At 44.5% G+C, this 27,810-nt stretch overlaps 3 protein-coding genes across 6 annotated transcripts in view; all 3 read right to left on the bottom strand.

The window, feature by feature from the left end:
* Positions 1-1,518, bottom strand: part of LOC109908817 (transmembrane protein 108-like) — an 87,541-nt gene extending 86,023 nt beyond the window's left edge. The window contains exon 1 of the mRNA XM_020507529.2: positions 911-1,518. The gene's annotated coding sequence lies outside the window, so the exon portion shown is untranslated. The remainder of the gene's footprint in view (positions 1-910) is intronic.
* A 1,758-nt stretch (positions 1,519-3,276) lies between these two features.
* Positions 3,277-8,990, bottom strand: LOC109909335 (DNA topoisomerase 2-binding protein 1-like). The gene is made up of 8 exons (XM_031796181.1): positions 8,384-8,990; positions 8,001-8,050; positions 5,980-6,107; positions 5,740-5,839; positions 5,227-5,381; positions 4,532-4,750; positions 4,145-4,291; positions 3,277-3,553 (listed from the first exon to the last, which is right to left on the bottom strand). The coding sequence occupies exons 3-6, from the start codon at positions 6,079-6,081 to the stop codon at positions 4,580-4,582; spliced, it is 528 nt and encodes a 175-aa protein (XP_031652041.1). The 5' UTR covers positions 6,082-6,107; positions 8,001-8,050; positions 8,384-8,990; the 3' UTR covers positions 3,277-3,553; positions 4,145-4,291; positions 4,532-4,579.
* A 107-nt stretch (positions 8,991-9,097) lies between these two features.
* Positions 9,098-27,810, bottom strand: part of LOC109908818 (dnaJ homolog subfamily C member 13) — a 65,351-nt gene continuing 46,638 nt past the window's right edge. For 3 of the 4 annotated variants that reach the window (XM_020507532.2, XM_031796178.1, XM_031796180.1), the window contains 29 exons: positions 25,788-25,952; positions 25,488-25,592; positions 25,057-25,259; positions 24,763-24,847; positions 24,249-24,403; positions 23,765-23,965; positions 23,370-23,571; positions 23,056-23,171; positions 22,840-22,918; positions 21,422-21,557; positions 20,923-21,107; positions 20,580-20,654; positions 20,129-20,248; positions 19,536-19,928; positions 19,239-19,352; positions 18,938-19,054; positions 16,322-16,499; positions 16,134-16,225; positions 15,935-16,034; positions 15,781-15,855; positions 13,801-13,913; positions 13,463-13,632; positions 13,334-13,376; positions 12,963-13,136; positions 12,556-12,735; positions 12,121-12,261; positions 11,690-11,833; positions 11,428-11,527; positions 9,098-10,256 (listed from right to left, as the gene is read on the bottom strand). In XM_020507532.2, the coding sequence (XP_020363121.2) occupies positions 10,159-10,256; positions 11,428-11,527; positions 11,690-11,833; positions 12,121-12,261; positions 12,556-12,735; positions 12,963-13,136; positions 13,334-13,376; positions 13,463-13,632; positions 13,801-13,913; positions 15,781-15,855; positions 15,935-16,034; positions 16,134-16,225; positions 16,322-16,499; positions 18,938-19,054; positions 19,239-19,352; positions 19,536-19,928; positions 20,129-20,248; positions 20,580-20,654; positions 20,923-21,107; positions 21,422-21,557; positions 22,840-22,918; positions 23,056-23,171; positions 23,370-23,571; positions 23,765-23,965; positions 24,249-24,403; positions 24,763-24,847; positions 25,057-25,259; positions 25,488-25,592; positions 25,788-25,952 (4,059 nt within the window). In that variant the 3' untranslated portion in view covers positions 9,098-10,158. Of the gene's footprint in view, positions 10,257-11,088; positions 11,194-11,427; positions 11,528-11,689; positions 11,834-12,120; positions 12,262-12,555; positions 12,736-12,962; positions 13,137-13,333; positions 13,377-13,462; positions 13,633-13,800; positions 13,914-15,780; positions 15,856-15,934; positions 16,035-16,133; positions 16,226-16,321; positions 16,500-18,937; positions 19,055-19,238; positions 19,353-19,535; positions 19,929-20,128; positions 20,249-20,579; positions 20,655-20,922; positions 21,108-21,421; positions 21,558-22,839; positions 22,919-23,055; positions 23,172-23,369; positions 23,572-23,764; positions 23,966-24,248; positions 24,404-24,762; positions 24,848-25,056; positions 25,260-25,487; positions 25,593-25,787; positions 25,953-27,810 lie in introns of all 4 variants that reach the window. The other variant, XM_031796179.1, reaches the window with a different exon arrangement.

Raw genomic sequence — 27,810 nt, 5'->3', positions numbered from 1 at the left:
CCATTGTACACACAGCAGTGGATGATTGTCCCCAGAACAAAGAGAGTGGGGAGGGGAGGTATGTGGAGAATTGAAGACAAACATTCCAATCACAATGCTAAGGGTGTCCAGCAGGTTCATTTAGGCCTGCTACACACTTACTCAACCTGGTCTCAGAGCATTTCGTGTTATTTTGCATGTACAACACTACCTCAATGTAGCTGAGGAAACAAAGCTTCCAGTTGAAAAGACTGTCTTCAGTGTGAGGGAGAAGGTGATGGTCGCACTTTTTAATAGAGTGACCCTAATTATACCCTCGGTTCCTGCGGGTCTCAAGAGAGAAAAAATATATACTTTAAGGGACGCAAAACTTCACTGTCTCTGGTTGGTTTCAATGGTTTCCCCGTCCCATCTTTGGTCCGTTTGTCAGTTTCACATACACAATAGTTCTCATCAATAACACATTCTATAACCAGTCAACTACAACAATGGATGTAGTGTGACATGGAAATAGCGGTCATGTGGTAAAACAGTCTGTTTGATGAAGTGTTGTTAGCGGTTAATATGTTTCAGGGTTCAGTAAACATGACCGAGGTTGTTATTCTCCGGTCTCTCACATCAGTGAACTGTAATCAATAGCTGAGGAATGGGTTATTAATTGATTATAGTTGCCCTATTGATGACATTATTAATAAAAGAGGGAGACTCATGTGAACCTTCAAGGTTCGCAGACAATCGCGCACCCAGCGCGCGCGGAAATAAACTGTACCGTGGTAGTAAGACTGACAAACGCCAGAGTAGCTCCATCTAAACGCTAGGTTAGTGACCCAGTGATGAATAGGCAATTTTAAATCGGTATTGACTCACGAAAGCACTAAACATGCTACAATATAGAGCCTAGGTGCTGTGCCACACAAATTAGTTTGCTTACCTATTACACAAGGTGCGTTGGTACTTCCGAGTACTCCGCGTATTCCAGTCAACTGAATCCCAAAAAGCCGCTGTCTCACCACTCCAGTCACACAAGCCGCAAGCACATATTGCCAGTTCCGAACCAGAATGTCACATGAACTCCATGTTCAATCCGACCGTGCTCAACACTGCTGCCCCGGGGAGCTATACAGTTTGTTCAAGCGAAACACAATAGGAGGACGGTGGGGGCGCATCTCCTCAAATCCTGGGACCACTGACAATGGTAGATGGATAACCACACGGTGGAGGCAACAGGCTTGACTAGCAGTTCGAGCATCATATGTGATTGAGCTACCGCGCGGTCCACAAGATATTCACGAGAGGCGGGCAGAGACTCAGTGCCACCCAAGCACGAGAGGACATGGGTTTCCGTGGCGCGAGTATGGCGGTGGAATTTTAATGAGGACATATTGTTGCAACAGCAGGCACATCTTTTTTGTTGTTGTCCTTACTCAGATTAGGGACTGTTTCATTGTATTCATAGCATTCATTGTTCCGTTAAGAAAAGAGCCTGCCTGGAGGCCAGTGACAGGGGAGCACTAACAATATTAAAAAGGTCATATTGACAAATGAAACAAGACCCTCTAACACCCGGATCTGGCACGCCAGGCAATTCAAATCCCGCCCGCCAGACATTAAAAAGTGTTGTTTTTTTGTAGCCCTTTTTTCTCCCCAATTTCGTGGTATCCAATTGTTTGTTACAGTCCTGTACCATCGCTGCAACTCCCGTATGGACTGGGGAGAGGCGAAAGTCGAGAGCCGTGCGTCCTCCGACACACGACCCAGCCAAGCCGCTACCCGCTTAACCCGGAAGCCAGCCTCACCAATGTGTCGGAGGAAACACCGTGTACCTGGCCACCGTGCATGCACTAGAGCGCGTTGGGACAAGGTCATCTTGGCCTGCCAAACCCTCTCCTAACCAGCACGACGCTGGGCCAATTGTGCGCCGCCTCATGGGTCTCCGTGTCGTAGCCTGGGATCGAACCCGGGTCTGTAGTGACACCGAGCACAAAAAATGCGGCCCTTTTGAATTTCAAAATCCTGATCTGGCCCTCGAGACAAAAAAGGTTTGCCCACCCCTGCTCTAATAGAATAAATAGATTACTTGGCTACCCCATTAAATACAAGTGTTGACAGAAAACATTCAAATTTACTCAATGTAATTACATTATCCTTAATGCTTTATCAACCTATATGCAGACACCCCACTTTGGAAGGTTTTATCATAGGCCATGCATCTCCCTCTCTCTAGTCTACCAATATTTGGATTAATTAAGTTCACTATGAACGGAGGCTTCTCTTATTGCAATGTTTATTGGGGAAGGAGATGGGCAGTACACATTTCCACTGCCTCAGGCTCCCATCATCACCAAGGCAACATGGTATTGTTTTGGGAATGTTGTGCTCTCCCCTGGTCTGACTTTGTCATTTGGTTCCTCAGCCCCAGCAGCATCAGTCTTCGAGTATGATCTAGTCAAAAGTAGTGCACTATGTAGGGAATAGGGTGTCATTTGGGACCACCCATGGCCAGTGAGGTTGAAGGGGAGAGAGCCCTTATCTGTGCCTCCAGAAACAGACCTGGGACAGACAAATATAATTGGGCTTCCCATTGTGAGAAAATAAAAAAATCAGATGTTTACAGAAAGGGAGAGACAGCTGTTGCTAGAGCAGTACAATTTCTTGGATAAGTAGTCTAACACATGTAGTAGGTTCTGATTTGGGTTTGTCTCATTTTGCCATTGGTTTTCTTTGTTCTCCATCACAGTATGTAGACCTCTGCCTTGGGTAGCCTTTGTCAGCTTGTTCTGTGTATACACATTGAGATATATTTGGAATCTAGTATACGTGAGACCAATGTTCTATCATGTCAAAATGAACAATGATAGATTCGAGAGGCAATGGCAGCAGTAAGGTGGTAAGTGGATGCCATGAGTAACGAGGCTGGTGCCAGCAGTGATTGTGTCCTAATGACAGTGATAACTAAGGTGTGACAGCATGGGTCAAAGAGACACTGGTGTGACACACCCTGAACCAATGCAATTATCACTGAAGGTAGAATTGATCTCAGAAATGACTCACGTTGTCAATGAGAAAAGGGAGAAAAAAACAGTAGGAATGTTACTGCTTTTTCCATCAGTAAACTCAGAGGTGCAAAGCTGAATGGAACAGCTGTGAATGGAAAATACACTCACTCCAGGTACTATGCAAGCCGAATGTAGAGTGCCCTCTACAGGACATAAATTGACAGTGCATCTGTGTTGAGCGCTTGAGAACATTTGTCTCAGAAGAAAGCACCAATCAATCACTATGACACGAACACTTGTCAAATAAATTGTATTTTCATACAACTAATAAAAAAATCTTATTTACAGACATATCATTAATGGCTTGCAGGGGCATTTCTAAAAATGATGGAATTTACTAGTTGACACCAAAGCTCTAAATGACAATGTTTTTACTTGAGGCGGGTCTTCTTCAACTTTGTGGAATCTCCTGATGCTTTGGGCTTGCGGGAGGGTGTGGCGCGGCTGGCATCTGTGCCCGCTGGCAGACATTGGGCAGCTTCAGGCAGATAGTACATCTCTATTGGTGGAATAGGCTCCTGGTCAAAATGACAGACTCATGAGAGAGGAGTTTTAGTTTCCATCATTTTATTTCTTCTAAAAAGGAGCAACATGTTATATTTAAGCCATCATATCGATTCCTTCATGTTTTTTCAGAAACTGCTAAAATGGCTTAGTACGGGTTCTAACCTTATCATAAACGCCAAAAATATTGTTGCAAGGATGTGCAAAACTTGTACACAAAACAACCGGCCTAGCTAGACACACACAAAAAAAGCTAATTTGCAGTGTCACGCAGCGTTCTAATAAGCATGTTTTACCTGGGTGGATTTCTATTATTTTGCTACTACTGGTATGTAATTGATATTTAGCACTATTTACATGTGGAAATGTTACATGGATAACCTTTAATTCACTGGCTAGGGTGGATTTTATGGAGAAGTTTGAACACATTGTATTGTTAAATGAAGGAAAGTACCCACTTTATGGATCAAACATTAACCAAGGTTTCACTTTAGACTTTCCCAAAATGACTGATATAAACTGCAAAAAAGTAGTCTGACAACAAAAAATGCCTTCCGCAGTCTCTTTGTGAGGGAGTTTCGCATTTTAGTTACAGTCCCACTAACCTGGATGAGGTAGTCTGCAATGAACTCTGGCTTTAGGCATTTGGCCTCTGGCACGTCCACCCGGAAGTCTCCTGGCTTCAACCGACTGAACTCTGCAAACAGGTGGGTGGTTCCCCTGTACAGAGATGGAGAGGGACTGGGGAGAACCTGGAGAGAGGGTAAGGGAGAGGAAATAAAGATCGGAAGAAGAGAGATTAGGAGAGAGGGTGGATGGGATTGACATTCAGAAGTGTACACGTGTCAATATCTACAAAGGCAAGTATGAAAGAGATGGGCAGTCGGACACTTGAAAAGCAGTAGTTTCTTATTAGTTTTACCCATACTAAGACGCAGTAAGCGAAGAGAAGATTGAGGTACAGTATGACAGAGTAAGAGCTTTGTTTGAACCTTTGCTCCACCAGACTGCAGGAGTCGTCTGAACCCTGACTCTCTGGTCTAGTCGATGTTCAGCATGACGGTCCAACCGCTGAATGATCCCTCCTGGTCATTGCGGTCGTGCAGGTTCCTCCTCCAGCGCATGGCGGCCAACGCCAGCCTCTTCTGCTGGGAGCTGATGGACGGTAGCACATCCAGGATGGAGCTTCTGCCCCAATCATACTCATCCTCCTGGAACAAATCAAATCAAATGTATTTATATAGCCCTTCTTACATCAGCTGATATATCAAAGTGCTGTACAGAAACCCAGCCTAAAACCCCAAACAGCAAGCAATGCAGGTGTAGAAGCACGGTGGCTAGGAAAAACTCCCTAGAAAGGCCAAAACCTATGAAGAAACCTAGAGAGGAACCAGGCTATGAGGGGTGGTCGGTCCTCTTCTGGCTGTGCCAGGTAGAGATTTGAACATCTTGGCCATGTTCTGTTATAATGTCCAACATGGTCAAAAAAACACACAGTCGAGATATATAAACTATGTTTTTTTACTGAGTTGTCCTTCTTGGCCAGGTCTCCCTTGTGAAATATGTCTTCTGACCTCATCGGGACTTCCTGGTTAAATTAAGGTTTAATAAAACAAGCTGGGCCTAGAAGTATGTGGAAGAAATATTGGCATGTTGTGGTCTGATGCACTAACGGCCAGATCGTGACCTGGATGAAGTGTCCCACGGAGCGACAGGCCTCCAGGTAGGAGCGGTGCAGGATCCACTTCCCCACAGCCATGTACTTCAAATTGTTCAGAGGGGTCCCCACAATGATGTGGGAGCAGCTGGGGTCAAAGCACTGCTTGTCCAGCACCACACCACCTACAGGGACCCCAGAGGATAGAAAGACACACAAATGCAATAGGGGGACACACATAGATACAGATGACAGACCATCTCTGATGAGAAAGAAATAATCAAGTGTTTTCAGACCACTGCAGACAAAACATGCAGGGGTGTGTCCCAAATGACACCATATTCAGTGCATTACTTTTGAACAGAATCCTATGGGCCGTGGTCAAAAGTAGCGCACTCTATAGGGATTAGCGTGCCAATTTGAGACGCAACCAAGGAGTTGAGGCTACTTCCGACCACTGAGATGTAATGCAGAGACAACAGGGCAAATACAATCCAGTTAGGTGGTTACAGACAGGGAGGAGGGAGGAGGATTGAAACTCACCCAGCTCGTCTATGAGGGCGGTGTAGCCTATCCTCTCCTGGGGGATAAGGGAGGACAGCTGGAATCGAGGAGGCATCTTCTCCGCCTCACTCTCCTCAGTCTGTGGAGAGAACAAAGAAGCTTTTACCATCACTGTCACAATCACTTTACACCACTGCACAGCTGAATATCGATTCAACACATCAACATTTACTTATAATATCACCTTACAAGAGGGAGGGAGGCTGCGTGTGTGGTTACCTGTGGCTCTGGGGGCACAGGAGAGTTGGCGAGAGGGAAGGCAGGGGTGAGGAGGTCAGGCTCTGGCTCCTCCACTAGCGGGGTCATCACCCTCTGACCCATCTGCTGGTCAGTGACATCACACACCGCTGGATCGAAGGGGTCAAAGGTCAATGAAAGTTTAGTATAAAGTTTAGTATAGTCTTCATATCTCAAAATCTTTGTTTTGTGGTTAATTAAAATTCTATCTGAATGAAAATGATACAAAGCATTGCCAACTATGTAAAAAGAGTCTACATAAAGCCAACAAATAAAACATTGCAACATTGCAGCCTGCAGGTCAGAAATATTTATTTTATCAAATCACATTGGCTACACATGGCCTGTCTGAAACGAACTTGCAACATTGTATAAAATATTCTTGGCCCTCAGTTTCCCGCCAGTGAGCTCTGGACAGACACAACCTTAGGCCATTTGCACAAGGGATAAGAAGCAGTGCTTGACTTGGGTAGGAGCTCACCAGAGCGGTGTACCGGAACCTCAAATTTTCCAGTGGGTGAGCTTCTGTTCCTCTTGTAGAATATTAGCTCAAACTTATTGTGGAACTCCTGCGACTCCTGACCCTAAACAGTACCAGCATCCAAAATGAGTAACTATTTCAGTTTAAGTCAAGCCTATTTTACCACGTTTCTACTGGATCAGAGCATGTCATTTTTCACTGTCACGCCGAGTGGTTATTTTTATTTTACCTTTATTTAACCAGGCAAGTCAGTTAAGAACAAATTCTTATTTTCAATGACGGCCTAGGAACAGTGGGTTAAGTGCCTGTTCAGGGGCAGAACGACAGATTTGTACCTTGTCAGCTCGGGGATTTGAACTTGCAACCTTCCGGTTACTAGTCCAACGCTCTAACCACTAGGCTACCCTGCCGCCCCCCACGGTGATCTATGAACCCACAACCTTCTAGACCACAGCCCTGTGCAATATCGAAATTCCTGCATTGCCATGTAGCCTAATGCTTACAGGACAAAGAACAGTTTCTAAAACTGTGTATCTAAGGCTCTGGTCAGCCCAAGAAGTGAGGGTAAACATGTTCTCTGCTATCCACTTTATGTCTGAATTATTTTGGGTGTAGGGGAGGGTCACTTTTTTTTAAGCGTTCAGGGAGGATTTAGGTCAAATATATTTTGCTATACGGAGGGCCATCCATTTTCATTTCAGACAGGTCCGATTTTCCCCATGTAAAATGAATAACGTTCACTCCCTGACACACTGACACAGCTAGACATACAAGATTCAAGAAGCATGATCACTCACTGTAACGTTACTGTCAAATCTTAGTGTCATATATATATGTAAACATTCATATACATGGCTCATATATTATACAGCGCCAAGCCAAACCGCCTGACTCAAGTCATTTTACGTACCCCTGCTAAAACAGGAACTAGCTCACACAGCCAGCAATAAAACTACCCCCCTAACACTATCCCCTCAGCTTTGTTGTCTCCCGACCCCAGGAAACAAAGACATTCCATCGCAAGAACACATACACCCAGCCATAAAACTGACCCCCTCTGCTCTCCTGTGTCAGATTTCCTGACACACAAATGTCTCCTTGTATAAACACACATCTCACCCCCTCTACTGGTCGGGAGCTCAGAGAACAAGACTCTGCTGTGCACCAATGGGGCCCGCTCTGGCTAGAGCAAGGCCCGCCTCCAACCTTTTGTGACCAGTCAGAAGACCAAAACGACAAGACTCCACCTACTTTATTCTATGTATAAAAATGAATGTAACCTTTGTATAAGGCCTCTTTTTCACCTGACTCCTTGCCGAGTTATATGAACTAGATCCGTGCACGTAAAACTGCGGGACAAGATATCTTTGACTCATTAAAACTGTCTTTTGTTACAACTGAAATCCACTCTGTCCAGCGTCCGTGATTTGGTCTCAACTCTCCAGTATTTGCACATCAACATTAGCCTAATCGTGGACACTACAGTAAGTGTCACTGGCACTATAATACACATGAAACTCACCTCATAGGCCTTGAAAGCAGTCTTCTCCATCTCCTTTTGACATGATAAACCTGCAATGTGGCAGAAGTGTAACGTTAACTGCTAGCTATATGGATATAGGAACAGTCATATGGCTAGCAGGCTTTTTAGTGCAGGACATATATCTAACGTTAGCTAACTACAGAGAATATAACAAGACGTTGACATATTGTTAACGTTAGCTAGCTTATTTTGCTGTCAGTGACTATGGCGTTAGCTACAACATACTTAGCTACAGTAGTTAGCTAGTTAACTGATAAATCATGATAGTATTGACAGTCACTTTCTGCTCTGAGAACGTGCATAGTTGTGCTCAAAACGTCTGGGAAGAGGGGGGGACAGTTCAGCTTAACCACTGTTCTTACCTTATAAGACCTCCAACATTAGCTTATTCCTTTAGCCAGCAAATAAATAGCTTAGCTAGCTAGCGCGCGTTAGTTATCTAGCACTAACAAACAGGAGTAAAATTCGTCGAGCTCGCGAGAGACCAAATTAAGTGTGACAGACTTCATTTACGAACTTGTCATTCAGAGGTTGATGAGCATCAAAATGTCTAAAACCTGGACAAACACTCATTGTTATCGTAATTAAACAGGTCATCCGTCTCGATCACAGTGTACAACAATTCCGAAAAAGCAACAGTTCAGTCGCCAGCTGTTGCTTCGTTGTTATTCCCGCGAGGAAATCGTAATAAGATGTAGAAGTGAGATTTTGGGGGTCCTAAGAAAAGTGAATATGAATGTGCGTCTCCTGCTCGCAGGAATGGAAATACATTCAAAACCAACACGATTTCCCACTTATTTCATAGTTGTCTTCACTATCACTCTACAATGTAGAAATGTAGTAAAAATAAAAACCATTTGATGAGTAAGTAGGTGTGTCCAAAACGTTTGACTGGTGCTGAATGTGTACTTGAGCCAGAGATCCTGGACCTTTATGGCACAAGGGTTTGCTTGCTCTGTCAATGTATGTACTGTTGCTATACTCCACTCTGGTATAAAGTTTGACATTTCTCTTATTGTACTGTACTTTATATTGTTATTCACTCTTCAGTTTAAATTGGCAATAGACAGACATTCTGATGGAAAGAACATTGTGGGTTCCCTTTTATTCTTAAAATCTTATGTACAAGTGTAACTTTTATTTATGTACATTTAATATAGAAAGCTTATATACGTCATAATACATCAAACATTTCCCAATTGCACTAGTCTTTCACAGATGTATAATCAAAGTCAGTTTCTTTCCAAATGTCTTAGCAGAGAAGCTCATTTGTTGGTAAAGGCCGTTATTTACCTATAAATATTTGAGTGCTTTTTGCATTCTGGAGAAGGAAAATGACGTAGAAAAAGATTCTCAGCAGCCGCAGAAAGGGCAACCTTCAAATAGATAGTGAGCAGAGCAAAGTATGGATCAAGATCATCATGGTGAGGGTAAGACAAACAGACAACGAACACACACATATAAGCCACTTCAAAAAGGGCAGTCTTAATTCACCATAATTCTGTGAGTTACTTCTTACAATTCTTTTTAACCTTTTCCATACGACACCAAAACAACATACATTTAGGATGTGTTTTCGATGCATGACTGGATGCCTCCTGCGAACAAGTGAGTGGAGATTAAAGTGTATCTTTTTTCAGTCAGTGATCACATGTCCAGGCCAGATAGAGTACCCTCCTTCAGGACTGGGGGGTGTGAGGATGTGTGTGACCAGGCATGATGGAGGAAAGGAAGAAGAGAATGGAGTGCGAGACAGGTCCACATTTACATAGATCTTCAGTCTGTCTTTAAATCCACAAAAATTAAGAGTAAAAAATATATTCATATAAAAGTAAACTGTGTGTTGGCTCATTGGAAGACACAAAGGAGCACAAAAACAAAAATCGAAGGTTGACGACAAGTTTTATAATTTGCTTTAAGACGGTTTTACGAAGACTGAGTGCTGTTTGGAGGGGGCGGGGGAAGGACCGTGACATTTTGAAGGTGTGGCGACGACGGACATTTTGGGGACAGTCTGATGGCCCCTCTCCATCCTCCCTCTTTCGTGGAGCTGAGCAGTCTGAGCTGCAGCCTTGGAGCAGCAGATCAGTCTGGAGGGCTGAGCACTTCTCTCTCAGTCAGCCTGTCAGTCAGTCTTTCAGCCTGAGTCTCCAATGTCATTGTCCACAGGGGGCGGAATGCTGGGCAGCACTGTGGAGCCGGTTCCTGCTGTAAGGTAGCCAGCAACTCCTGGACCTGAAGGAGACAGCCAAACAAAAAGAGACAGGGGATGAGAGACAGGAATGCTCAAGGCTGACCACTGAAATTGAATGCACAAGATGAGTGGTAAGGACTGAGGTCAACACTAGATTATCTGTTGAAGATGTTACATTGTGTGGTTATTATGTTATGTTACAAGGCTGGCGGTGTGAGAGGTGGTAGTGGAGATGGCATACGAGTATATGAACTATTGCTACTTAAACCATCAGCAAGCATATTGCCACTGTTGACTTTATTAGGGCCACTGTTGACTTTATTAGGGCCACTGTTGACTTTATTAGGGCCACTGTTGACTTTATTAGGGCCACTGTTGACTTTATTAGGGCCACTGTTGACTTTATTAGGGCCACTGTTGACTTTATTAGGGCCACTGTTGACTTTATTAGGGCCACTGTTGACTTTATTAGGGCCACTGTTGACTTTATTAGGGCCACTGTTGACTTTATTAGGGCCACTGTTGACTTTATTAGGGCCACTGTTGACTTTATTAGGGCCACTGTTGACTTTATTAGGGCCACTGTTGACTTTATTAGGGCCACTGTTGACTTTATTAGGGCCACTGTTGACTTTATTAGGGCCACTGTTGACTTTATTAAGGGCTTCCCCATCACTGGGTCAAAGGATTCCCTCATTGACTTGTGCTACAGTGATCCAGCCATTGTGTTTTTCCAATCCATATCCGAAGATGAGAAGTGTTTGGGAAAGTGGAAATGGAAAAACTGAGCAGTGGCACAAGATGGAGGGCCACAGGAAAAGGAGTGGAGGTGGAGGGAGGGAGGGTGGGTGGGGGAGCAAGGACAAAGTCTACCTGCAGTCAGAGCAAAGAGAGGAGTGCTGGGAGGACCATGCATAGGAAACTACAGCCCGGTCCGCAGGGGGCTGCTCGCCGCCATGAGAGAGGGAGTGGACACACCTGAGTAAGAAGGAAACGTGGAGGAAGACAAAGGGAAAGAACAGGAGGAAGAGAGGAGAACAGAGGAAAAGTAGGGAGGAGGGTATAAGGCTGAGAGGCACTAAGTGAGGAGTCAGCAGCCACAAAGTGCTCTATGGAAGCATAGTAGAACGAAGGGATTCAGATTGGGCTTGTACAATGCCCCCTCTTTGTAGTGCTTAATATACTGTGTGTGTCTGTGGATTACATCCCCACCTGTGATGTACCCTGCAGTCTGGGACTCGGAGATGAACAGGTCATGCTTCTGGTCTTTGAAGGCACTCCACACAGTGGACCGATTCAGGATTTCATTCACCTGCAACACAGGACCTCTCAGACTGATAGAAGTGTACAGTAGCAGTGAGGATAGGATAAGATCAACTTTAATGTCCCAAGGGGAAATGACACACAGTAAGTACTGCAATATATTGTTGATATACGGATTGATATATTGATTGACATAGTCGTGGTGCCTAACCTGTTCTCCATAGTGCAGACTGCGTGTCATGGACTTGAGAGCCTTGACGATCTGAGCCTTGGTGGCCGAGGGGTTGTCTAAGGTCTCCAGTCCAATTCCTTCCAGTAGCCGCAGGAGGTACGGCACCAACTCCACTCGGAGGGCCTGTGTGTGCATTTAGGAACCCATAAAAACACTCAAATGACATGGAATAACAAGTAAAAAAGGGTTGAATGCAAGCACACCCTGTGTTTTCCCCTAAGGAATAAACAGGGGGAAAAATGTTGATAAAATGTAACCGTTAACCTTAAATCCACAGGTTTAACCCGTTAACCCTAATCCCTATATAGTGCACTACTTCTGATCAGAGAACTATGGGCCCTGGCCAAAATTAGTGCACTGCATAAAGAATAGTGTGTCATTTGGGACTCAACAAATGACAGATGAGCTACCTGAGACACGAGGTCTGTCTGCTCTCTCTGGAACATACGGTTCAGCGCCTCACAGGCCAGTCCTGCCATGTCCGCCCTCATCTTCATCCCACTCATCAGAGGACCGATGGTTTCCAGAGACGCCATAGAGCGCACACATTGCTGCGCGCGCACATACACACAAAAACACAGCATTAGACTTGCTATACACTTCTAAGTTTGACAAAAATAAATATAAAACAGATTTAGTGTACATGGGAAGATTGTTGACCTCATTACAATCAAATCAAGACTATTGTAGACTCTATATGTAGTTAAAGTTGACTTGGTCGTAGTTATACAGCTACATTAATACAATCATAGCTTGCTAAACTAGCTTATGGTCGATCTGGTCACCCTGTCTGTCATATAGAATATCATCTCATGTTGTGGAAAGCCACCATAGACTGATCTCACCTCATTATCTGAGAGCACGTGGATGAGGCGGATAGAGCTCTTGGGCACGGCGTTGTTCTTGTGGGTCAGTGCTGCCAGGATGCGGTGCAGGTGTCCCAGGGGAGGGACCTGATCACACAGCTGTGTCTGGGTGCTGAACAAACACACCGCCGCTGTGGTAACTGTCTCCAGGGCCTCACCCTGTTGGAAATGAGCAGCGATGGTTAGAAATTGAGATGTTAGCGTACAAGCATAGAAGTGGATATTCTGTACAGGGTCTTTTATGAGATGACAATAGATATTTTCCTGCTCAGTTACAGGAAATGTGTGTGTGTGTGTGTGTGTGTGTGTGTGTGAGAAATGTGCTTTAATTCACTCAGTGAGATAATTTCATGGTGGCAAGGATATGAATGTGTGCGTGTCCTCACATTGGGATTGTTAGTCTCAAATAGCTCAGTAATGGTCTCCAGGAGGGACACTAGAAACTCCCGGGGTTTGCGAAGCACCCAGCCCGGCTGAGCGATGAAGATGCGCAGGAAGACTCCACCCACCGCCAGCTCACCCTGCCCGTCCCCGTACGCCACCGTGAACTCCTCTGGCAGCTGCAAACACAGTTAACATTGTAATATTAACACACCGTGTAATTCATTTGATTACTGTTGTTTACGCTGATTCCTTTGGGCATTTATCAGGTCACCTTATTCACTGTTTACTACACAGCGAAAAGTATTAGTAGCAAATAAGATATCCATCACATTTACATGAATATGGCTCCATTTATTGAATTGAATGAACTTACTCTCCAGATAACATCAGGATTATCCTTTTGCTGCTTAAAGTGTCTGCAGAGTAAAAGGGAGAAAAACATGACAAAAGATACAAATCACATGGTCAATAAGAGAGAAGCCCAGAAAGAAAGTTTGCGTACTCGAGCATCATCTCCCGGACGGTGGTGGAGACGGTCTCCCGAGAGCTGTCGTTCCAGATGAGCTCTGGGTTCTCATGTGTCCCCTCGAAGATGTGCACCGCCGCCTCCGCGTTGTCCCGCATAGCGTCCATGAACACGCCGGGCAGGAAACGCATCAGAGTCAGACGCACCTGAGAGGGAGAGAGGGATAAGGATGAGGGAGAAAGAAAACAGGGCCCTAGCCAAAAAGTAGTACAATATATGGTGAATAAGGTGCCATTTGGGATGCAGAGATAAAGTATTCTCTACAGAGTGATCGCTCTCTTCCTATGGCAAGCCACGCAAGGATACTGACTGACCTTTGGCCCAACCAGCTTGTCTGAGGTCATCTTGGAGAAGAGCTCAGCCGTCTGGGAGCGCACCTGGGGGTGGGTGGAGTTACAGAAGAGGTCCAGTAGGTAGATCAATGCACCTGGAGGAAGAGGGGGGAGGACAGAGTTTGACATGAAAAATCTGTCCTACTTGTCCAAAGGACAAGTGGCTAAAAAAGTGAAGCTCTTTCCTGGGATGATAAAAATAAATATGTCTATGGTTCAAAATGAACTCTGGGACAGTTCTGGGATGACACATCCAAAATTCATACAACCACATAAAAAAAAATATGTAAAAAAGCAATGAGGCGGATTAAACAGATCAGACCAGTTAGCTTAAAATGTCGATCAAGTTTTATTTCTTCATATTATAAGCGCAACAATGTGCACATGGCTGTAGGCTACGCGCAAACGTTCCAAAATGTAATCAGAGGGAAAACACCATTCTCAAAAGCGCACCGCACGCATAAGCAGTTTCAGCTGACAGATGAAAATATATGTTAGAAATTAAGAAAGCGGGGAGATCTAAACATGAATCAACTAGCATTGGTTAGGCCTACTAATATGACTAGGATTTATGCATTTGGCTGTTGGACAATAAAATAACGAGAACATGAGAAAAATGTTGGTTTTAAGGGCATATTAAGTGTTTGTAAATAATTCCCTCCACATTTCTATGGTTCTATTTTGGCTAGGCTACTTTGAAACAAGGTAAGACATGCTTCATAATATGACATAACATTTCCAGGTTTTAAACAGTACGTTTATGGTTAAATAGTTTCAAAACGCTGACTGCCTTTTGCTCAGATTCAATGTGGGTTATGTACTGTACGGTGCGCAACACCGTACATAACCGTTCTGTTGTGACCATTTTATCTGAACGAACCTTGCCTCGAATATGTCGATAGAATCAAGCCTTTAAGATTAAAGTTGAACTATCCTTCATTATATTTGTAAAACATGACTAGCGTATAGCCTATACTTATGTAATTAAAGGTCTCAAAGTTTGGCTACATTTTCAGGCGTCTCCCTCCTGTCATTCTGACAACTTAAATCTATATTCTACTTGTCCGACATTTTAAAATTTTTTTTAAACTAGTCTTCGACAAGAGGAAAATTGTTATTGTCAATCCCTGGAGAGTTACCCATGGCAACAGATGATACAAGTAACTGCAAAATAGTGGAAACATTTGAGTAAATGAGGGATATAAAGTATAAAGCAGGGGCTTCCACACAGGTGGGGTTCCTGAGTTAATTAAGCAATTAACATCTGGTCATGTATAAAAATGCCCATTATTTTGGCTACGATGGCTGACTTTGAAAGAGGAGCATCGGAGGTTTAAAGTGTGTGTCATCAGTAGTCATCAGATCTTAACCCAATTGAACACTTATGGAAGATTCTGGGGGAGAGCCGGAGAGAGCGTTTTCCACCACCATCATGGAGGAATAGTGTTGCATTCCTCCAATAGATTTCCAGAGACTTGTGCTGCTTTTAGACTAACACCAGTGTTACACTAGTATATACACCCTTATGTTATAGTAGGGAAATTGTGTTTAAAAAACTAGGGCTGGCAGTGATGACTTTTAAAGTGCAGAATCAACAACCTCTGCATAACCAAAACAGTTGCTTTATGAGAAGGTGTTACAGTTCACAGTTAGCCATTGTTATGTAAATGAGAGCTGAAAAGTACCAGTGGCCTGGCTTTGGCCACCGGTAAGAGCTTGGCCCAGTGAGAGACAGGTGCCAGCCCGCATAGATGTAAACAGAAAAGTTTGACCCTTTTGGTAAAAAATCTAGAATAAAAAAGGGGTAAATCCTGTATGGAAATGTGCCATTATTGATTCCAAGGCGCATTGAAGCTGTTCTGGTGGCCCAACGCCCGACTAAGACACTTTATGCTGGTGTTTCCTTTATTTTGGCAGTTACTATAATACTGTATATTCAAGAACAATCTGCATAATACTGACCCTTAGCCATAGCTTCTTTGACTATCTTTGTGTTGGAGGTCAAGGCGTACAAGGTTTCCAGTACAAGCTGCCGGCCTGAAAGGAATACATAAAATCAGACAGGTTTTGAATAGTGTAGAAAGGAGTAGATGAAGTAGGTGTTATGTGGTCTTACTGGAAGGCAAGGAGTGCAGCAGCACCAGTAGGTTGGACAGCACCAGGGACTCAGCGATGTTGGCCACACATTCCTGGTTGGAGGTGACCGTGTTCACAACCTTTGGGAGAAAAACAAAGAGTGAATATGTGTGTGTGAGAGAGTGTGGGTGTGTGTGTGTGAGAGAGAGCGCATTTGAGTTGAGAGAGTGTCACTGTACCTCCAAAGCTATTTGCTGCACCTTCCCAGCCCCATGAACCCGTAACAAGGAGAAGAGCAGCTTGAAATTGCCGATGCACTCGGTCTCCGAACCTGGGGTCAACACAGGTCACAGAGCACACGTTCAGGTAATGAAAAAAGTTAAGCATTTTTTTAAAGAATGAGCGGTGGTTGTATATTATACAGTACCTGGGTTGTTCTTAATGACGTTGCGCAAGGCCTCCAGGGCCATCTCAGCCCAGTGGAGCCTCTCTGCGTGCTGCTGGGACTCCACTTTGTTGCTCTGGGACATGGCCAGCAGGGTGGTGAGGTACTGGGCCTGGGAGCCCACATAGTCTAGCAGGCTGGTCGCCAATGCCTTGGGGTACTGGACCATAATCAACAGGGAGACATTGTTACAGACTAATAACAAGGCCTATCTGATCTGATGTTTAAACTAAATATTTGGATGGTTATAACCATAGAAATACATCAAATTACTAGTGTTCTATTTAATTACATGGTTATAGCTAAATACATACAGTACCAGTCAAAAGTTTGGACAGACCTACTCATTCCAGAGATTCTTTATTTTTACTATTTTCTACATTGTAGAATAATAGTGAAGACATCAAAACTATGAAATAACACATACTGTATGGAATCATGTAGTAACCAAAAAAGTGTGAAACAAATGATATATTTGAGATTCTTCAAAGTTGCCACCCTTTGCCTTGATGACATCTTTGCACACTCTTGGCATTCTCTCAGCCAGCTTCATGAGTTATTCACCTGGAATGCATTTCAATTAACAGGTGTGCCTCGCTAAAAGTTAACGCATTAAGAAGGAATTTATTTCCTTCTTAATGCGTTTGAGCCAATCAGTTGGGGTGGTATACAGAAGATAGCCCTATTTGGTAAAAGACCAAGTCCATATTATGGCAAGAACCCTATTTGGTAAAAGACCAAGTCCATATTATGGCAAGAACAGCTCAAATAAGCAAAGAGAAACGACAGTAGGTGTTATATTACTTTAAGACATAAAGGTCAGTGAATACGGAAAATGTCAAGAACTTTGAAAGTTTCTTCAAGTGCAAATGCAAAAACCATCAATTGCTAAAACTGGCTTTCATGAGGATCGCCACAGGAAAGGACGACCCAAAATTCCTGCAGAGGATAAGTTTATTAGAGTTACCAGCCTCAGAAATTGTAGCCCAAATAAATGCTTCAGAGTTCAAGTAACAGACACATCTCAACATCAACTGTTCAGAGGAGACTGTGTGAATCAGGCCTTCATGTGCAAATTGCTGCAAAGAAACCACTAAAAAAGAACACCAATAAGAAGAGACTTGCTTGGGCCAAGAAACAAAAGCAATGGACATTAGACCGGTGGAAATCTGTTCTTTGGTCTGTTGAGTCCAAATTTGAGATTTTTGGTTGCAAACGCCGTGTCTTTGTGACACAGAGTAGGTGAACGGATGAGCAGTTCCCACAGTGAAGCATGGAGGAGGTGGCATGATGTGGGGGTGCTTTTCTGATTACACTACACGGTCTGTGATTTATTTAGGCACACTTAACCAGCATGGCTACCACAGCATTCTGCAGCGATACGCCATCCTATCTGGTTTGCGTTTAGTGGGACTATCATTTGTTTTTCAACAGGACAATGACGCAAAACACCTCCCGGCTGTGTAAGGGGTATTTGACCAAGAAGGAGAGTGATAGAGTGCTGCATCAGATGACTTGGCCTCCACAATCACCCAACCTCAACCAAACTGAGATGGTTTGGGATAAGATGGAGTGAAGGAAAAGCAGCCAACAAGTGATCAGCATTTGTGGGAACTCCTTCAAGACAGTTGGAAAAGCATTCCAGGTGAAACTGGTTGAGATAATGTCAAGAGTGTGCAAAGCTGTCAAATGGTGGCTACTGTGGAAGGACCACCAAAGGTGGCTACTGTTTGCTCCCACAGACAGTAGCCCAACCCGGCATGTGAGTGAAGGTGATCAGAGGCAATTAAGGCCAGCTGACGGTACTAATGAGCTATTCTCTTCCCCCTACAAGAGCGAGGAGGGAACTGGCAGAGGGGGGAGAAAAAAAAGTGTTTGCTTCTACAAAGGAGAGGACGTACCTTTCGGAAAGGAGAAGAGGACACACCACCTCTAGGGAATGGTCACCACGGATCCAGGCAACCACCCGAAGGGGGCTCTCCATGGATGGATCGTGAAGGCGGTGACACACCCGTGATTTATGTTATAGTTTAAAGATACTCACCTTCTGTTCCTTGTTGTTGTGAAGATGTGTTTTCCTTGGGATATCATCCTTGATTGTGTTGGAGTGTTTGAGAAGGAAAAATACCTCAATAGAGAACTTTGTTCAATTAAGAAAACTTGCCCTTGACAAGTTCATTCCACCTTTCCGCTTTAGAGCAACCTCCAAGTACTTGGTCCGCTCACACTACTTTGAAGAATCCCAAATATGAGATTTGATTTGTTTAACACTTTTTTGGTTACTACCTGATTCCATATATGTTATTTCATATTTTTGATGTCTTCTTTAACAGTATTCTACAATGTAGAAACTAAAAAGTAAAAATAAAGAAAAAAACATGAGGTGTGTCTAAACTTTTGACTGGTACTGTACGCATTACCAGATAATTACCTGCAGGTTTTCAGATATTACTGTGAGCTGCGTGAAGCAAATGGATTACCATGACTGTGTGCTACTTAATGGCATGACAATGTTGTTAGTACCAATTTGATTGAACAATGGTTGACAGTGACGAGTATGGGGCTTGGTTTGACACTAAACTGAGTGTTAGGGCTCACCTCTAGAGGATAGGCAGGCTGCTCGTTGTAGACACGGACAAAGACCTCGCCCACGATAAGCTCTTTACCATGGTCACTGAACACAAACTCTGAGCCAAAGCTCTTATCGTTATCCCCCTAAGACAGAGACACATTTCTATATACAGGCCTAATAATACACTTTTACAGTGATCATAACACAGATGTCCATTGCAGCATCCCAAATGGACCCGGGTCAAAAGTAGGGCACTATACAGGGAAAAAGGTGCCATTTGGGACGTAACCACATTCTAGAGTCAGTCAGTCCAAGTGCTCTGCTCACCCTCCTGATGTTGGCCTCCTGCTGGGCCTCTAGGAACTCCAGAAGCTCGGCCCGGGTCCCGTTGTTCCAGATCAGGTAAGGGTTCTCTGAGTTGCTGTTCAGCAGCTTCAATACCTAGTATGACACACAGGGGAAAAGACAAGGGACAGCTGCATGAGTGAGTGAGTGTGTGTGAGCGAGCATGAAGTGTGGCATATCAGAGTATATCCTCAAGAGTGTTTTAACTAGTGGGTCTATGAGTATGTGTAATTGTGTCTAATCTACATATTCCCTTTCACCTTTTCCAATATCACTCACCTCTGCCGGTGCCCCCGTCCCTAACCTCCTCGATATATAGGGTGTGAGCATGGCCGCCAGGCTCTTACGAATTGTAGGGTTCTCCGGGGGTTGCCCCTCCACCCCGTTAGTCTCCACTACACCTCCATCTCCAGGGGGTGGGGGTGTCGGGGCATAGCCCCCCAGACGACTGAGAGCCACCAGGCTGAGCTTGGCCAGGCTGTTGGCCACCTCCTGCTGGTTGGTGTCCTGGCTGGTGGCCACGCCGCTCTCCTCCAGCGTGTAGTCATAGTTGAACAGATGCACCAGGAGGTGCCAGAGCACGCCGGCATGGTACAGGTGCGTCTGCAGGAAGTAGTCCACGGCGAAGGAGCTGACGCACTGCACGGCCAGTGCCGCTGTCCGCTGGAGACCCTGAGAGAGAGAGAGGGAGAGAGAGCAAGAGGATAAGAGATGATTGCTATCAATTGAAGGTATGTGCTCACATTTAAAATGCCACTTTTTGGAAGTATAAGTTGGTGTCCTTTCTGCATTGGATGACAGAGTGGTATCTCATTAGTACATACAGAGCCAGAGATATAAGGTGTTGTTACATGATTAAGTAGAGGTCTCACCTTCCCATAGTAGAGCATGTGACACAGATCCCTGATGATGTTGGGCAGCTCGATGATCTTCTCCCGGCACTCCTCAAACTGAGCCGCTACACTGTAGCACTTACACACCTGGCCACACACCTAGGAACAGACAAAATAACACAGCCCATTAACGACACTGAACAGTAACACTCATTTCCAGCCTGACATGTATGGGTTAGAATACAGTGAAATTAGTGTGACAGAGGGATGTTTGTGTATCTGGTGTGTTGTTAAATATATATTTTTTTTAAATGTGATTTTACACTTTATTCAGACAGTAAGGAAATTAGAAGGGGAGACAGGCAAGTGGGATAAAGAATAGAAGGGTAAACACAAGGGTTGAATCCTTGTCTCCGGTGGGGGAATTGTATATAAGACGTGCCAGGGAGTGTTACCACTCCACCACGGCCTGGCACTGTGGTGGTCTTACTTGAACAGCCATGTCATCAGACTTGCTGGAAGCGGTTAAAACAGCGACACACCGGGATAGGGCATCCAACAGAATCTGGTGGAAATGGGAGGGGGATATTTTTGGTGGACTATGTTATACACCAGAAAAGTATAAATGTACGAATGTCGATCACAAAAGGTGAACATTGTTGCAATATCTGAATTGTATTTATTAGCGCACACGGTTTCAAAACGTAGCAAAATGTTTTGCAACGGAAAATGAAAAACTAACATTTCTTATTGGACACCTCCCTGTTATAGTAATTTACTTCCATTGAATATGACCCTGATATGTGAACAGCCAGTAGTGTTGTTAGTTTTACCTCAATGCCGCATTCTCTGCGTAGTTCCTCAGCGTTGAGGGCAGAGCAGTTGACCGTGTGGAAGGCCAGCTCGATTGCAGCTGGGAGCAGGGGGGAGCTCTTGGAGAACAGCTGCTCGTCACCTGTCTCCATGGTGATGGTCTTGATGAGCATTGGGTAGCCGGCGTACTTGTAAGGTTCCAGTTCTGTCGACAAAGGATAACAAGAGCTTGCCTTAAAGGGATAGTTCACCCAATTTACAAAACAACATATTGGTTTATTTGGCCTGTAAGAAGTCTATGGACAAGGTAAGATAGCAATCCAATCCTTTGGTTTTATTTACATGGCAACCGTCTCCAAATGCTAACCTTTTAGCATTTGCGTCCAAAAACCAATGCAAGTTAATATTCCCTGACCTTATAATTGTTGTCTGTTTTTATGTCCAATTCACCTTAACATAAAAAAAAATACAATACTACAGACAATGCAGAATGGTGCAGAGAGTATTAGAATGTCAGACCTTGTTTGTGTCTGTTGAAGAGGATGCTCTGGGCTTTGAGGATGAGGATGATGTTCTCAGGGTCGGGGCCATCAATAATGCGAGCCGACTTGGTGCACAGGAACTCATAGGCCTTGTTCACCTTCTCAAACATGTCCTGAACACACAAAGAGACACAGCCATGAACACACACACAACTCTGAACAATGAAAGTAAATGCTCCAAGACAGGAGGAGAAAACTGCTCAAACTGATGATAATAGCTATGCCCCAAATGGCATCCTAATATCTGTGGTCACTTTGAGTCAAAATGGACACCGAAATCCACCGCTCAGATAAAAACATGACTTAAAAACATAAGCCTATGCAACATTAACCAATTAAAAACTGTTCTGTAGCAACGGGGTTTGTGCAGTAGGCTATAGGCCCAATACATTATCATTGCATTTTGGCTATGCTTGAAGTGCCCTACATTGTTGTTATTCTCAGACCATTTAAAAATTATATTTCAAAACTTGTGGTATATGATCAAACTGGTAATAGAACAGTTGTTGTATTACTTGTAAGGCACAGCCGAGTGGGCCTAATTTAAAATAAATTGCTTTGCTCAATGTCCCTCCGCTCTCCCTCCACTGAGACTGACCAAAAAGGGGACACCGTCTTCCAGCTGATGGGGAAACTAGTCACACCGCATTATTTCTGCCTCATGCACAAATTCATGTTGTAACTGCTATGACCAGAGAAAGTGAAACTCCCTCCATATGAAAAAAGACCCAAGTCGCTAACATGAATAATGCAAGCCTATCGATACACTCATTCGCTGCAGTGCTGGTTGTAGCGCGAGTAGGCAGCAGCACATTTTATGGCTTATAAAAGTGTTGAATAAAAAGTGTTGGCGGTGCAGAGAAAAACTTAAACATGAACTCACTCATAGAAACAGCTGCTCTTTACAGTATTTGTTGACAGGCTGTGTCTAGTTTTTAAATCTCACAGTATCAACTTTGCTGTGTGCTCGAAGAAGCTTCAGATACGGTAATCTGAGCTATCCTATTGGCCGGCTGTAGGCTTATAGGTGCACTTGATTTGCTGTCCGGGTATACCGGAAAGGTGGAGATTATAGCTTCAGACACATTAAATGGTTAAAAATGGGAACAAGTGCGCCTACCGCCAACAGTGTGAGACGAATAACAAAAAATAGTAATGTGAGGCTTTATCGTTGGGGTTTTTACTGAAATGTTTGGGGACCGACTAGGATGGTTGAAGATCGACCAGCCACACAACACAGAAGGCCCAATAATATAGGGTCATGTTCATTTGGTCATGCGATGGAAAACATAAAAAAAACACGTTTCAAGTTTTGTTTGTGACCACTGCCCTATATAGTGCACTACATAGGGAATAGGGTGCTACCTGGGAAGCAGCAATGGTGAGGTAACATACCCTGCCCTCTGGGTTCTTGTCCGGATGGTACTTCTGTGCCAGTCTGAAGTAGGCCTTCCTGATCTTACTCTCCTCATGCCTGTGGAAAAACAATTGTATAACAATCCGAAAATATAAAATATTCCATCTACAGAGTACCAATATACATCTTGTAGAGGAGAGATGACAGAGGGAAGGGAGAAGCGTATTTATCTTCATATATGAATGGCCACTTACTGTCCCTGACCCTTGGGCAGGATGAGGACTTCGTAGGCATCATCTACAGACATGGAGGGAGGCTTCTTCTCCACCTCCCTCTTCCAGGCCTCCAGGGCATCCTTCAGCAGCTTCACCTGCAGAGGGCAGAATACAATAGAGACCAATGATGATAGCACTATTAGGGTCTCCATCCCTTTCATATACACTTTTAGTATAGGTGCTGCAGTCGGAAACTCTTCCAAAACACACTTTCATTTGTCAATCAGCCTCTCACAAGCCCATTCTACCATCATATAGTTGCACGCACACACGCACAGTTAACATCAACATACGGGCTCTCGGATGGGCCAGTTCGGGAAGCGGTTGGCGTCACACAGGTGCCGGAGGTAATAGATGTTGCAGAAGAGCTCGTTGTCCAGCTGGGGGAAGCTGACCACAGGGATGGGGCAGTACTGGTAGAGGGCCCGCGTGTTGCTGTACAGCCGTGGGCTGAAGTCGGCCAGATGGGCCGCAATCTTCTCTATCATCATCCGCCTGGGAGAGGGGGGACGAGGCAGATGTGTAGATGAGAGAGAGAGAGAGAGAGAGAGACTTGGTCCAAAAACATTCCTTCAACACCCATCTGGTCCTTCTAATCCAGTAAAAAGAAATCATTGGAGATAGTGCCTGAGATTTGATTCCAGACTGTGCAAAAGACAAAGGACAATAACAGCAAGCTTGTGTCTACCTCATCTCACTGCTCCAGATGGCCTCTGGCGTGTCAAACTCTCCAAGGAAGATCTCGGAAAAGCGTTCTGCCTCGTAGTTTTCCAGGTAACACACCATGGCCTCGGGCAGGACCGGCCCCAGAACACTGCGCTGCACGATGTCTGTACCTTTGGCCTCTTCTGACTTAAAGGCCTGCTTCAGGTGAGTGTACTTCAGGAACCTAAAAGGAAACCACAAGACATAATGTAGGCCAACAGAAAATCATTAAAAACACATGGATAGATACACACACACACACACACACACACACACACACACACACACACACACACACACACACACAGAAGTTTACATACACTTATGTTGGAGTCATTAAAACTTGTTTTTCAACCAAATTTCTTGTTAAACTATAGTTTTGGCAAGTCGGTCATGCGTGGATCGTAGTGTGTGCGTGAGTGTATGACATGCGTGTGTGTCCGGTTGCATCTCTCCACCAGTCTGACCTGGCCACAGGCAGCACGTTGGAGCCGGTGTACATCATGATGAAGAAGAAGATGCCGGTGAGGTAGAGGCGTTGCAGGTTGGGGTTGTCCTGCATCACCAGGTACAGCACATTGGCCACCTTCTCTACCAGGATGGGGTCAAAGGTCAGCAGCAGCTGATTGGAGAAGGGAGGAGGAAATAGTACACATATCTTTACATTTTATTTAACCAGGAAGTGCCATTGAGGTCAGAAGACCTCTTTCACAAGGGAGACCTGGGTCTACATTTAACTCGGTACATTTCAGGGCTCGTAATCATAAAGCGTTTCAGAGTACGAGTACTGATCTAGGATAAGTTTGACCTTTTAGATTATAAACAATGGAGCGTGGGACCTGATCCTAGATCAGCACACCTTTATGAATACCAGTCCAGCTGGCTAAAGTGGTAGGATAGTGATTTGAATGACAACCAAACATGTGAATGTTATTAACTATGGGAGGGAGATGGAGCTGATAATAGGTTGGTTTCACTCACCTGGACAATGTGAGGGAGGCAGGTGTTGTCACTGATCATTCTCTTGATCTTGGGTAAGGGACGAATAATGGCATTGTCCTGGTCCCTGGGGAAAGACGGAGACATACTCACACTTTAAACTGGGTTTCAGTGAGAGACAAAATGAAAGAGGATAAAAGAGGGAGAAAATTAAAGTGAGAATGAAAGAGCAAGAGGGGGAATGAAAGAGAATAAGAGAAAGAACGAAAGAAAGTAAGAGACATTGAGAGAGAACAGAAGCGGGGAAAAGGAGATAACTGATGATCTTCTCCCTACCTGCTGGGGTAGTAGGAGCACATGGTGATGAGCATGTTGAGGATGAGCGTGGCCAGGTCTGTTTCGTTCATCACTGCCTGCCCGCTGGCTAGCAGGCACCACTTGAGCTGGGGGATGGCATGCAGGGGGCGCCAGCTGTCCATGCCCTGGGCCCAGCACCGCGTCTTGGCCGTCAGCACTCCTGTGTTCCAGAATTCCTGCATCTGGAGCGGGGGGGGGGGGGGGGGGGGGGGGGCACATGCATGTGTTCAGATATGTATAAGATATCATACTTAGGGGTAGTTCACCCATGTTACAAAATGTACCTTTTCATGGAGATACCAACAAGAAAAACTAATTAATGCAACTGGATCCAGATAATCAGACCTAAGAGCTTTCTTTTGAAGTAGAGCTAAGCATTAGTCTGAGTTTGGCATTCAATAGAAACATACCTCTTCGAAGCTAAAGGGGCCCCTCCTCTCTTTGTCCGCGTTCCCAAAGTACCACTCCTTCTCGCTCTCCCTCTTCATGTCCGCCCCGGCCTCGATCACATTGCTCTGACAGACATGTTATTAGCATGAAACCAGACAGACTGGCCTGTTACTGTAGCATATAGCTGCCAAAATTCAAGTTGAATTCCAACAGCTATACGCTTCAATCACCTGTAACTGTATCAAAACATAACTTTCGATATGTGATGAGAAGAATATGCTACCATTTGGGTGTCAGACAGGGCAGCGGTAAAGACCTACCTGTAGTGGGACGGTGGCTCGGCTGGTGTGTAGGTGGGCCAGGGTGAGCAGGTCCACTAGGATGCGAACTCCATTAGAGTCCATCACCTCCTTCACATTTTTCTTGTTGAGAATGAGTTTGTTAAGGAAAAGGATCAGTCTGTCTCGTTCCAGTTTGTCTGTAGACTGTAAATACAGAGGGGGAGAGGGAGGAGTTACCATTTCAGAACTGTGCCAAAAGGAACTCTGACAGTGTGTGTGTGTGGCTTAGACGGCATATGTGTAATATGTCGAGTTCCCCTGTATTTGGGAGGGGAAAAGCTGTGTAGCCTAGAGTGCTTGTTTGTGTTTATGAGTCTATTATCAAAAAATGTAAATCATGTATGGCTGTTGAAAAAAAAAAATAATCATCATTTTACCCCCTTTTCCAATTTTGTAGTCTCAAACTGTTAGTAGTTACTATCTTGTCTCATCGCTACAACCGTACGGGCTCGGGAGAAACGAAGGTCGAAAGCCATGCGTCCTCCGAAACACAACCCAACCAAGCCGCACCGCTTCTTTAACACAGCGCACATCCAACCCGGAAGCCAGCCCCACCAATGTGTTGGAGGAAACACCGTGCACCTGGCGACCTGGTTAGCGTGCACTGCGCCTGGCACAGGAGTCGTTGGTACGCGATGAGACAAGGATACCCCTACCAGCCAAACCCTCCCTAACCCGGACGACGCTAGGCCAATTGTCCGTCGCCCCACGGACCTCCAGGTCGCGGCCAGCTGCGACAGAGCCTGGGCGCGAACCGAGAGTCTCTGGTGCCCTAGACCACTGCGCCACCCGGGAGGCCCCATGTATTATGGCTGTTTTTTTACACTATGGCCTAAAATAAATTAATTAATGGGCAGAACATTATAATGTATATAACCTAGTCTACAGGAATTTGATCAGTTAGGCATACGGTTCATGGAAAAATATTCAGATCTGGTAAAAGGCTGACATTTGGTCATTTTAAATAGTCAAAAAAATAAATTAAATAAAAGACTCTTTGGAACATGACTATAGAAATTGAAACATTGTCATTTCAGCAGATGATCAACATCCATTTAGGGATATTGGATCCAAAAGCATAACTGTCGTCACTGGTGGTTAGTGCAACATAGTGCAGATAATAAATTTAATGCAGTATTAGCCTTATTGGGGCAAAAAAGTATTTAGTCAGCCACCAATTGTGCAAGTTCTCCCACTGAAAAAGATGAGGCGCCTGTAATTTTCATCATAGGTACACTTCAACTATGACAGACAAAATGAAAAATCCTACATTGTAGGATTTTATGAATTTATTTGCAAATTATGGTGGAAAATAAACTTTTGTTATTGACCAAATACTTATCTCAATACTTTGTTATATACCCTTTGTTGGCAATGACAGAGGTCAAACGTTTTCTGTAAGTCTTCACAAGGTTTTCACACACTGTTGCTGGTATTTGAGCCCATTCCTCCATGCAGATCTCCTCTAGAGCAATGATGTTTTGGGGCTGTTGCTGGGCAACACGGACTTTCAACTCCCTCCAAAGATTTTCTATGGGGTTGAGATCTGGAGACTGGCTAGGCCACTCCAGGACCTTGAAATGCTTCTTACGAAGCCACTCCTACGTTGCCCGGGCGGTGTGTTTGGGATTGTCATGCTGAAAGACCCAGCCACGTTTCATCTTCAATGCCCTTGCTGATGGAAGGAGGTTTTCACTCAATCTCACAATACATGGCCCCATTCATTTTTCCCTTTACACGGATCAGTCGTCCTGGCCCCTTTGCAGAAAAACAGCCCCAAAACATTATGTTTCCACCCCCATGCTTCACAGTAGGTATGGTGTTCTTTGGATGCAACTCAGCATTCTTTGTCCCCCAAACACGACGAGTTGAGTTTTTACCAAAAAGTTATATTTTGGTAAAAATGGATCCCACAGTTGATTTCTTCAAACCAAGCTGCTTACCTATTGCAGATTCAGTCTTCCCAGCCTGGTGCAGGTCTACAATTTTGTTTCTGGTGTCC

The sequence above is a fragment of the Oncorhynchus kisutch genome, linkage group LG18, assembly GCF_002021735.2.
Source record: "Oncorhynchus kisutch isolate 150728-3 linkage group LG18, Okis_V2, whole genome shotgun sequence".
Taxonomy (NCBI): Eukaryota; Metazoa; Chordata; class Actinopteri; order Salmoniformes; family Salmonidae; genus Oncorhynchus; species Oncorhynchus kisutch.
This window is presented reverse-complemented; position numbering and strand designations above follow the sequence as displayed.

Excerpts from the sequence above, each read along its gene's own strand:
- LOC109909335 (XM_031796181.1), bottom strand. The coding sequence starts at position 6,081 with ATGGGTCAGAGGGTGATGACCCCGCTAGTGGAGGAGCCAGAGCCTGAC. Across the intron at positions 5,840-5,979 it reads CTGTGCCCCCAGAGCCACAG|ACTGAGGAGAGTGAGGCGGA; the intron begins GTAACCACACAC and ends TTCTCTCCACAG. Across the intron at positions 5,382-5,739 it reads CGCCCTCATAGACGAGCTGG|GTGGTGTGGTGCTGGACAAG; the intron begins GTGAGTTTCAAT and ends GGGTCCCTGTAG.